The sequence below is a fragment of the Vulpes lagopus genome, chromosome 16, assembly GCF_018345385.1.
Source record: "Vulpes lagopus strain Blue_001 chromosome 16, ASM1834538v1, whole genome shotgun sequence".
Classification (NCBI taxonomy): Eukaryota; Metazoa; Chordata; class Mammalia; order Carnivora; family Canidae; genus Vulpes; species Vulpes lagopus.
Window position 1 is genome coordinate 59,678,204 of NC_054839.1, and position 12,793 is coordinate 59,690,996.

The 12,793-nt window shown below is 36.0% G+C and overlaps 1 protein-coding gene across 1 annotated transcript in view; it reads right to left on the bottom strand.

Annotated features, from left to right (window-relative positions):
• KPNA3 (karyopherin subunit alpha 3) overlaps positions 1 to 12,793 on the bottom strand; it is an 89,567-nt gene that overhangs the window by 37,604 nt on the left and 39,170 nt on the right. Inside the window, exon 2 of the mRNA XM_041731144.1 lies at positions 5,572 to 5,616. Within this exon, the coding sequence (XP_041587078.1) occupies positions 5,572 to 5,616 (45 nt within the window). The remainder of the gene's footprint in view (positions 1 to 5,571; positions 5,617 to 12,793) is intronic.

Sequence of the window (12,793 nt, forward strand, 5' to 3'; positions counted from 1 at the left end):
TACAAAATAAAGTTGTTAAAACATTCATGTACAGGTTTTGTATGAACACCAGTTCTCTTATCTCTGGATAAATGAGTAAGGAGTATGACTGGTAGGTTGTATAGCAGCTACATGTTTTTCCAGAGTAGCTGAGCATTCCACATTACCATCAGCAACATATGAGCGATCCAATTTTTCTGCATCCTTGCTAGCATTTTATGTTGTCACTATTTTTTATTTTTGCCATTTTGACAGATGCTTAGCTGGTTTTAATCCGTGTTTCTCTGATGGCTAATAATGCATTAATAATCATAATCATAATAAGTGCCATCTGCATATCTCCTTCAATGAAATGTCTCTTCTCATCTTTGCCCATTCTTAAGTAGGTTTTGTTTTTCCTTTACTGTTCATCTTTAAGAATTCATTATATATGCTAGATACTAGTCCTGTATTGGATGTGTGGTTTTCTTCTTGTCCCTAGCTTGTATTTTCATCCTCCTCACATGGGCTTTCACAGAATAAAATTTTTTAATTTATTAAGGTCCAACTTTCTTTTTATGTTTATGCTTTTGTGGTCAACTCTAAGAAGCATTTGCCTGGCTCTGGATCCTGAAAACTTTCCTCCATTTTTTTCCTAAAAGTTTATAGTTTTGTGTCTTACACTTAAGTCCAGGACCCATTTTATGTTTTTGTATAGGCATGAGAATTGGGTTGAGGTTATTTATTTATTTACTTTTGCCTATGGATTTCCAATTGTTCTAGCACCATTTGCTAAAGAAGCTATTCTTCCTCCACTGAATTAGCTTTGCACCTGCCAAAAGAATGGGTATGTGTGGATTTATTTGCAGGTTCTATCTTCTATTCTATTGAGCAACGTGTCCATCTTCTGCCAATGCCATGCAATATTCATTGCTGTAGCTATTCCATAAGCCTTAATATGGAGTAGTGCAATATTTTAACGCTTTGTTAGGATGTTTTGGGTCTTCTAGACCCTGTGCCTTTCCACATACATTTTTTTTCCACATACATTTTATTTTATTATTTTTTTAATTTTTATTTATTTATGATAGTCACACAGAGAGAGAGAGAGAGGCAGAGACACAGGCAGAGGGAGAAGCAGGCTCCATGCACCGGGAGTCCGATGTGGGATTCGATCCCGGGTCTCCAGGATCGCGCCCTGGGCCAAAGGCAGGCGCCAAACCGCTGCGCCACCCAGGGATCCCCACATACATTTTAAAATAAACTTGTCTGGGGGTGCCTGGTTAAGTATCCGACTCTTGGTTTCAGCCAAGGTCATAAAATTAGGATCATGAGATTGAGCCCTGTGTTGGGCTCCACACTGGGTATGAAGCCTACTTAAGATTCTCTCTGTCGGGATCCCTGGGTGGCACAGTGGTTTACGCCTGCCTTTGGCCCAGGGCGTGATCCTGGAGACCCAGGATTGAATCCCACATTGGGCTCCCGGTGCATGGAGCCTGCTTCTCCCTCTGCCTGTGTCTCTGCCTCTCTCTCTCTCTCTCTCTCTCTGTGACTATCATAAATAAATAAAAAAAATTAAAAAAAAAAAAAGATGTTGGATATAAGTTAAAAAAAAAAAAGATTCTGTCTTCCTCTGTCCCTCCTCCCCACCAGATGTGTGTGCTCTCTCTGTATGTATGTATGAATGAATGAATGAATAAATAAATAAATAAATAAACAAATAAGGTTGTCTGTGTCTACAAAAAATCTTGGTGATATTTTGATAAGAAATGCATTAAACCAATAGATCAATCTGAGAATAGCCATATTTAGTATGATGAATCTTCCAATTCGTAACCACAGTATATATGTCTCTCCATTTACTTAAGTCTTATTTGATTTCTTCCAACAGCATTTCATAATATTCAATGCATATATCCTGTACATGTTTTGTTAATGTAGAACACAGTATTTTATTTTCTTCAGAGTGGCTATAAATGGTATTATGCTTGCAATTTTAGTTTCTGCGTGTTCACTATTAGCATATATATGCATATATAAGCAACTGACTTTTATGTGTATTCTGTGACCTTGCTGAACTCACTTATTAATTCTAGGAGCTTTTTTGTAAAATATTTAGTATTTTCTACATAGACAATCATGTCATCTGCAAATAGAGACAATTTCATATCTTTCTTTCTAAACTAAATGCTTTTATTATTCATGACTTACGGCACCAGCTAGAATTCCCAAAACGGTATTAAATAAGAGCAGTAATAGACATCCTTGCCTTGTTCTCAGAGCTTATGGGGAAAGCACTCGGTTGTTCACCATTAAGTATGATATTAGTTGTAGGTTTTTTGTGGATGTTTTTTATCAAGCTGAGCATGTTCCATCTGTAATTTATTGAGGGTTTTATTAGGAATGAGCGCTGGTTTTCGTTTCTGTATTAATTGATATGATCATATGAATTCTATCTCGTCGATACGGGGGAATTTAGGCTATTTTACAAAGCTATTTTACTAAAAGGCCAAACAATTATACTGTATCTGATTAGTCAAGTAGGACATTGGGGTGGTGTTTTTCATCATGTGATAACTTAACCAACCCCACCCCAAATCTAGTAGCAATAAAATCCTAATGGGATATCTGACTGATCACCAAGAGATTATATAAAGTTTAATATAATGTGCCAAAGTTAAAAACGCCAATGACAGGTTCTGGGCTGATTTTCAACTCATGAGGCATTATGCACTCAATAAACATTTACCTTGAGTGACATTATAGCATAATGATTAAGAGCTCGGCCCTGCCACTCATCAGCTGTGTGATTTTAAGCAAGTTACTTAATTCCTATTTAACTCTGTTTATAACAAGATATAAAACAGAAGTACAGACTTCTACCTAAGTGTTGATGCATAAGTACCTAAATTAAATAGGAAAGTAAGATATCAAGGAGGTAAAAGAAGACAAAAAAGTCAAAAGAATGTGAGGCCATAGATCTCACCCTCAATCTGACAGAACAGTATCAATGTTATTCAAAGTATGGTCCTTGGACTAATACTTCTCAAATAATTTGTTAGGTCTACTACAAGATATGGAGCTTGTGCCAGAAATCAACTATGAAACTAAACAGTGTGTTTCAACACATTGTTTTAACACACTCTTTAGTTTCATTAATGTATTTATTTAGGCAGAAGGATTTTCTGCTAAAGGAAGTAGTCCCTTGTTTAATATTTTGACACAAACTCCTTAATTTGTCACAGATTGGTATTTTTGAGTAGTACTGCTCTGGATCTATAGTGTTTGTCTTAAAAATTTAATAAATGATTTTTTAAATAAAAGTTCAATAAATGATTTGAGTATACAGAAATTTTTAAGATATCATAATCAATTTAATTCTTGAATATTTAGCATTTAATAAGTACCAACTATAGGTCCAGAATTTGACTAGTTGTAGGATAGGCTGGAGAGAGAGACTTGGGAGTACCTGGGGTGGGGAAGTGTAGTTATTACCCTCGCTTTAGAAGATTACAATCTAATGCAAATGGATAGCAAGCTCATCTGTGAAACTCTGGAAACTCATTTTCTTTTATTTTCAAGAACCTCAATGTCATTAACAACAATGCTGTGATTTTTCTCTCCTCAATGGAGCTATACAAACAGCAAGACTAGAAGTAGAGACAGACACTAACTAAAAACAGTAAAGGAATCTTCTCTTGAAGAGCTCTCCACACCTCTAGAGGACTATATCAAAATCAATTAAGCTTTGTCTGAAGTTTAGGTTTTGCTTCAGAACGGTTCACATTCTGTATAACCAGGCAATTCTGAAATGTGAAGTAAGGAATTTCTTGAGATTTCTTTAGTTGACTTCAGTTTTGGTTCTTCCATAAGGATTTCTAAGAACTAATTCTAGTGACTGGAAAGGAAATAATGTTATTATGTAGGGAGACGAAGAAGAGATAAGAGGACTCCAAGGTAATCAAAGTGGGATATTTAAAAAGATGTACTCTGACAAGCAAGAAATTTTAATTCTAAAAATTATAGAAGACAGCACAACTATAGGAGGAGGAACAAATAACCAATGTAAACACAAATGAATATTATAAGCATATTAGAAGGACTAAAAACCTTAAAACAAGAGGAATCTGAATAGTAATAATACCAGGACCAATACAAAAGTTTTAGAGTTGTATTCCAAGCATGAAAATTTAAGGGAAAGTAAAGGCCCATATCTGGGGATAGATTGTGTGATGTTAACAGATGTTTTACTCCTACTGCCTCTATTAAGGAGAACAGTCTTTACACGATGAATGAAAAACCAGATGTAAAAGGACACTTACCATTCTATTTATATAAATTCGAACTATGCAAAGTAATCTATAATATTAAAAATCAAGATAATGATTACCCTTAGTGGGAAGGAGTAACTGGAAAGGAGCCTTGGAATACATATCACGTTCTCTTTCTTGATCTAGGAGCTTGTGGTACAGAGGTGTTCACTTTGTGAAAATTCACTAAGCTGTACACTTAGGATATGTTGACCTTTTTCTAGGTATGTTATATGCTAATAAAAAGTTAAAAAAAAAAAAAAAAAGCTAGGTCTGAGCATTAAGATTGGCAAGGAGCTCACCTCACTCTAGTAAGCTTAGTAGTTCACTTCTCTGGTCCAAATGAACCAAGGATCTGAAAAAACTCAAAAATTCATGATTGCCAAATCACTGTTGTTAATCTGTGAGTATCTTTGGAAAGGTTAAGGAGTTGAAAGAACACTGAAAATAGCAAGCATTTTTCAATTATACTAAAGAGTGGGGGAGGAGGAGGTAGTACAGGAAAATGAATTTCAGGAACCATATACCAATGAGCACAATGTTGATGCTGGCTAAAAATTCATGACCCAAAGTAGGTATTAAATAAATACTTATTAGACTGTTATTCTCAGAATCAAGACCTTCCTTCTCTCTGAAACTGAGAAGTTTCAAGATGGTAATTTAATATAGGAATTTCAGGAGTGAATTAAGATCAAGAAAAGGCTCTAATCTAAGATGAACACAAAAATTTGGAAATAAATTTCAAAATCTTTTTAAAATGTACATGTAATATAGAGAATAGTTATGTGTATTTTCTTGACTGGCAATTAAAATACTTGCTTCAAATAAAATGTGTTTGCATGAGCACACAATTTCATGAATGTTAACTACTCTAAAGTCCTCAGAAAAAAAAAAAACAGAAGAAAATACAACTAATTTTAATGGCAGTTTCATTTAATTGGTAAGACATAAGGTCATTCAACTTTATTTTTCTAAAGCATCTTTAACAAGTATGTGTAACTTCTACATGAAGAACGTGGAGGAATCCTGTCTAGCACACAGCCCAAAGAGCATATTAAGACAAACAAAACAAAACAAAACCAGAAGAGTATCTAATTTCATCAGCTGTGAGAATTTCAATGCTGGCACTAGAGTACTTCACACAGCACATAGTAAGTACCTCAGGAAATGAAAGCTATTAGAAGTATACACCATCATAAACTATTTAATGATGTATTTTTATTTTCATTATTCATGTTATACAGAATTTTAAAATCAGAGAAACCTCCTAGTTTTACTTTCTGTTACATGCAACCACCCTTACCTTTCGCAGTTCAACTGTCACTTCATTCCGGTGTCGTCGCATTGTCTAAAAGGAAAAATAAAGAATACATAAGTACCTGAATATTGATACTGCTAGTAGATAAATTAAGGTCTGAGGCATTTAATATTTAACATTTTTTTTTTAGAAGTAATTCATTGTTAAGGATTAAGCGACTGGTCAGTTTTAGACTTCAAATGAACCACGGGAGGTTGAAAAGCTAAGCTGTTGGTTAATTTTGTGGAGAGTGGGAGATGGAGCTTGACTCCCTAGAATCCATTCCCCTCTTCTAACTGCACCCAGATTTCTTTGGGGAATTATATACCCTCTGCTGTGGGCTGCCTTGATTGAGCTGCCTATTGAAGTATCTTACTCTCTCCTAGTTTTGAATAGGGCATGAAACTAACACCATGCCACCAGAACTCTCTTGCCCTAGCTCTGAACCTTGAGCTAAGTGGAAAGAAAACAAAAAAAGGGTAGCACATTAATTTCCAAAGGAATATTTGGACAAGACAATAAGTAATACCTACATCCTGGAGTTGTACTAGTCCCAGTTCTCAGGTGTCCCTACTTATTCTATGAACTACCCATATTCTTCCAATAAATTTGGAATTGGTTTTGCTTAAGTCCGCCAGAGTTGGTTTTCAATGTTTGCAACCAGTGAAATCTACCTCAAATGATTCATATTTTATTTTATTTTATTTTATTTTATTTTTAAAAATATTTTATTTATTCATGATAGACACAGAGAGAGAGAGAGAGGGAGGGAGAAGCAGGCTCCATGCAAGGAGCCCGACGTGGGACTCGATCCCAGGACTCCAGGATCATGCCCTGGGTGCTTAAACCGCTGAGCACCCAGGCTGCCCATGATTCATATTTTAAAAAAGTAAATAGGGGATCCCTGGGTGGCGCAGCGGTTTGGCGCCTGCCTTTGGCCCAGGGTGCGATCCTGGAGGCCCAGGATCGAATCCCACGTCGGGCTCCCAGTGCATGAAGCCTGCTTCTCCCTCTGCCTGTGTCTCTGGCTCTGTCTCTCCTTCTCTCTCTCAAGAATAAATAAATAAAATCTTTAAAAAAAAAAAAAAGTAAATAATTCATTGTCATGGTCTCAAAACCACATGATAAGGGAAAATAAATTTGGGATAGATATTTTGTATCAAAAGGCAAAGTGTCCTTCTAAGTTTACTGAGAGGCTCTATTAGGCATGGTCTTATCAGGAATGACTGAAATGATTAGATATCCCTTCTCCCCTTGATGTACTGATACGATGGATTATCTTACTGCATGTATAAGTATGGTAAAATCCTTACTTTTTGGAATACTGGTTCCATAAAGGTTATATGGTCATGATACATTTTAATATATTGCCATATTCAGTATGCTACTATTTTATTTAATAATTCTTTTGTTATGGTTTCTCTGTCAAATCTTCTTAAATTGGAGTGATAAATTAACTCTTTTTAGGGAAAAAAAATCCCATAAAAATCAAATCAAAAAGTTTGTTAAATATACCGAAATATTAATCTAGATAGAAAATTAAGCTTAAATATATATAAAACATAAAACTGCCAAACAAAATAGTAGTATTCATTTAATGTGAAGAAATGATGCTCCAATAAAACCATTATCACCATTACGGTTCAACAGTAGAATGACAGCCTTGAATCTAATTTATATTTCTGTATTTTGACTTTAATCCTTTTTTTTAAGATTTTATTTATTTATTCATGAGAGACACAGAGAAAGAGGCAGAGGGAGAAGCAGGCTCCTCACAGGGAGCCCAATGCAAGACTTGATCTCGGAATCCTGGAATCATGTCTGAGTTGAAGGCAGATGCTCAACCAGTGGGCCACCCAGGCATCCCTTGACTTTAATACTATTAATACACAGACCATTTCATGTATAAATTCATCATATAGAATGGTAATAAATGTTGAGCAATTTTCAAATACCAATACTAATTTGATAACACTAAACTGTCTTGAATCACTTGATTCACTCAGAATTGCACCACAGTTAAAATATGCCTATATCAATATCTAATCCAACTGTTACTAGAACTGAGAAGAAACAGTATTTTCATTGCAATAACTACTCCATTTAATTGTTTATGGAGTGTTAGTAAGATGACTGGCACACAACAAAAAAGATTCAGGCAACATATCCCTTACAAAATATAATCAAGTTAATGCTACACTGTAATTCACATTAAAATACTTCAGGATCAATAGGAGTGGGGAGTCAACTTGTGAAGTTCCCTAAATTAGGAATCCATACTTCAAAGTAGGTGTCAGCATTTGAAGCACCCGTATCAGAAGCTACCTACCAGTTAAGTAAGTGCTTTGAATACATCTGAATTTAGATAATAGTTTGTTAACTAGTATAAGAGACGTTGGAAATAACTTTTTATTGTTGAAATCGAACTATTCAAGATTATATATATATATATATATAGACTATATGCGAATATTGCACATGTGTGTACCTTGATTCTTATCTGTTTCCAGTTTAAGAATCTGGCAAGGACCAGAGTCTGTCTTAAGAGAAGTTTTTGAGTCTAGGCCTCCCTTTGATCCTATATCCCACCCTTTCTTGGAAGATTTTGTCACCTAATCCTCACCAGTTCTTTATGGTAAATGCTTACAGCTGAAGTTCTACTGCAAGGTGGCAACTGCTTGAGGACACATGCTTGTATAAGGGGCAGAATTCTAAAGCCTCTTTTATTATAACATAACTCACGATAATAAAACTTCTAAGAAAAAAATCTCTATTACCTCACCTATTTCTAATAGTTAAAGGCCTCCTATTCATCCAAAAGAACCGGAAGCATGTAAAACAGCACAGGGCTTGGGTCGGTCACCAGCAGGTACGGACTACTATGTATGCAATGCAAGTACCACTGTCAGGGCTCATTCAGTTGTTTGAGTTACAGAAAAAGGCTCCATCTTGGGCCCTCTCCTCCCTAACATTCTTCCCAAGTGATTTCATTTACTCTCATGTCTTCAATTACTGTTTGATGACCACTCTCAAATATCTATCTTTAATTCATCAGCCCTCTTGCCTGAGCTCCAAATCTGTAAATACTATCTTCACTCACTCAACAAAAATTTACTGAATTCATCTAAAATGCACCAGGCAATATGCCGGTAACTGGAAGACAAATATAGAATTTCCAGCCTAGTACAATAGTCAGCAAACTGCAGCCTGCGGCCCAAATCTTTTCGGCTGTTTTTTGTAGGGCCAATCAGGAATGGTTTGTACACTTCTAAGTGGTTATACTATAAAGGATATTAAGTATCCATATAATATCCTTATTTTTGTCTCTTGGCTCCCCAAACCTAAAATACTTATTACCATCTGTCCTTTTAAGAGAAGTTTGCTAACAGTTGGTCTAGTGAAAAACACGTTAGTAATAAGCAGTAATACAGATGTGTTAAATGTTAAGATAGGAAAGTAAATAAAGTTCAGCACTGGAAGGAGACATGATTAGAGTCAGGAAAAGGCTTCCTGAAGAAATGAAACGTCTATAAGTGTGTTTGGGGGTAGAGGATAGATTGTTCCAAGGCCTCACATTCCACATGCTTACAAATATCTTAATAACTGGTCCCTCTCCTCCTTTGACTCCTCCCCTCACAAAAAAACCTTTCCCCCAAAAAAACTACTCTTCCATGAATATTCCCAACATTAGGAAAAAGCACCACCATCTAAACAGTTGTAAGAACTCCAATCTTGGGGATCCCTGGGTGGCACAGCGGTTTGGCGCCTGCCTTTGGCCCAGGGTGCGATCCTGGAGACCCGGGATCGAATCCCACGTCGGGCTCCCGGTGCATGGAGCCTGCTTCTCCCTCTGCCTGTGTCTCTGCCTCTCTCTCTCTCTCTGTGTGACTATCATAAATAAATAAAAATTAAAAAAAAAAGAAAAAGAACTCCAATCTTGGGAGATCATCCATGTCTGCTCAATCTCTCACTCTTTGACATCCAACAAGTCACCAAAAATAGGATTCAAACATTCTAGCTCCTCTGCTATTATCCTAGACTAAGCCACCATCACCTCACCTAGATCACTACAACAGCCTCCTAACTTGTGTTATATTTCTCTTGAATAAAAACTTCTCAATAAAGTTTTTAATCTCCTACAATCTCCTCTCTCTCTTTCTCTCCCTCCCCCCCCCCCCCGTGTCTCTCTCTCTCTCTCTCTCTCTCACACACACACACACACACACACACACACACACAGAGATAAGGCTCTAGACTCAAAAACTAAGGACTGAAGTCTCCCTTCCTGGGCAAAGCCCTACACTGAAAAGGACTTCTGGAAGAATTATTCCAATTGAGCAAGACAGGCACAATGAGGCAAAGAAAAGGAGAGTCCAGACAAAAGTAGGTTAATGAAACAGAGCCTTATCTCAGAACACGGGAAGCTAAATACTTCTTATCATTTTGTAAAAGTCAACAGAAGAAGGGGATATACGGTAGTAAAGCTAGGAAAGCTATCCTGACCAATCCCTTGCTCCAACAAGTTCAATAAAACCTATTATACATGAACAACAGAAAAGGAGTGAGATTAAATTCCATGCCATAAGAAATGGGAAAATAAGGAGTAGAATGTTGATACTAAAAGCTTGCCACCAAAGAGCCATACCCCCAAAACAAATGAAAATTATATTCACCAAAATATGAAGTAACATTCTAAATCAGAATTAGAAAAACTTAGAAATCAGGTGGTAGGAATCAGGAAAAGATTTGAAGTAAAAGAAAAAAATCATTTCAGAAAGGAAATCTAATCAAGAATAGTCATGAAATTCAATATATAATAGATAATGCTTAAAAGGTAAAGAATGTGCAAATAAATTTTTAATCAAAAGAAATGAAGGTGAGAAACAACTGTTTGGCTCAGTCAGTAGGGCATGTGACTCTAGATCTCAGGGTTTTTCTTTTTTATAAATTTATTTTTTTTAATTTTTTTTAAATTTTTTTTATTTATTTATGATAGTCACAGAGAGAGAGAGAGAGGCAGAGACACAGGCAGAGGGAGAAACAGGCTCCATGCACCGGGAGCCCGACGTGGGATTCGATCCCGGGTCTCCAGGATCGCGCCCTGGGTCAAAGGCAGGCGCCAAACCGCTGCGCCACCCAGGGATCCCTAGATCTCAGGGTTTTAATTAAGTTCAGGCCCCACAATGGGTGTAGAGATTGCTTAAAAAGGAAGGAAAGAAGGAAGGAAGGGAGGGAGTGAGGAATAAATAAAGGTGAAAATATTAGAATGAAAGCGACAAAGTTAACCAAAGATCTTACATACATATAATAAGGAGTCCTCAAAGAAGAAAAGGAAAGCAATGGAATAAAGCAAATACTAAAAACTAGAAACCTTTAAATGAAATACTGGACGAGTATACCAATGCCTGGGACATTAACTGAGAGAAACCAATATCAAGATATATTAGGAAAATGAATGGATTTCCAAAAGAAAGAAAAATGCCATTAGGAAAAAAAAAATCCAGTGATTAGGTAAATCTAATAAGTCAATTCAACAAAGTCACAAGATACAACATAAAAACACAAAAATCAATTTTATGTCTCTATACTAGCAATGAATACATGAGCACCAATATTAAAATACATCCATTATCATTTATAATCTTTCAAAAAAGTACTTATGTATGAGCCTAACAATACATGTATAGGACATACATACTGAAAACTACACAACACTGAAGAAAGAATTCAAAGATCTAAAAAAATGGAGAGACATACTGTGTTCATGGATTGGTAAACTCAACATAGTAAATGTCAGTTCTTCCCACGATAATATACAGGTTTAAAACAATTCCTCTCAAAATCCCAGCAATATTCTTTGTAAATACAGAAAATATTCTAAAATTTATATAGAAAAGGAAAGTAATTAGAAGAGCTAAAACAATTTTGAAAAAGAAGAATAAAGTGGGAAGGACCAGTCTATCCAATTTCAAGAACACATAGATAATAATAAACACTGTGTTATACTGGTGGATCAGAGGAACAGAATAAAAAAAAAAAATACAGCTACACAAATATGCTCAAATTGATTTCTGACAAAGGGTAAAAGCAATTCAATAAAGATGGACTTTTCAACAAATGGTGCCAGAACAGGTAGACATTGCTAGACACAATGTATGGATCTCAACTTAAGTCTCAAATGTTACACAGGGATTAATATAAAATGGATCACGTTTAAGTGTAAAACTATAAAGCATTCAGAAAAAAAAATCTCTGGGCTCTGGAGCTAGGCAAAGAGTTAATAAATTTGACCTTAAAAGCATGATGGATGGGGCACCTGGGTGGCTCAGTGGTTGAGCATCTGCCTTCAGCTCAGGGTGTGATCCTGGGGTCCTGGGATCGAGTTCCGCCTCGGGCTCCCCACAGGGAGCCTGCTTCTCCTTCTGCCTGTGTCTCTGCCTCTCTCTGTGTGTCTCTCATGAATAAAATCTTTTTTTTTTTTAAAAAGCATGATGCATTAAAGAAATAATTGGTAAATTGGACTTCATCAAAATTAAAAAATGTTGCTCTGAGAAAGCCCCCATGTGAAGGGGATGAAAGACAAGCTAGAGACTGAAAAAAAAAATCTGCAAATCACTATCCAGAATACATAGAAAACTCTCAAACCACAACGGACAATCAATTAAACTGGAAAATAGGCAAAAGAAATGAAGTGACATTTCATCAGAGGACAGATATACATACAGATGGCAAAATAAGCACAAGAAAAGATTTTCAATATTATTAGCCATTAGGGAAATGCAAATTAAAACCACAAATAAAAACTACACATTTATCAGAACAGCTAAAATAAATGTGACAACACCAAATGTTTGCAAGGATGTGCAGAAAGTCATACATTGCTAATGGGATTGTAAAATGGTACAGCCATTAGGAAAACAGTTTCTTAAAAAATAAAACATGTAAATACTATAATACTCAGCAAATGTACTTCTAGACATTTATCCCAGAGAAATGAAAACTTATGTTCACAAGAAATCTGTACACAAATGTTTATAGGAGTATTATTCATAAAAACCCAGACCTGGAAACAACGCAGGTATCCTTCACAGTTCAGCCAAACTACACACACACACACACACACACACACACACACACACCACGGAATATTACTCAACAGTAAAAAGGAACCAACTATTCAGACGTGCAACAACTTGGATGAATCTCCAGGGACTTATGCTAAGAGAAA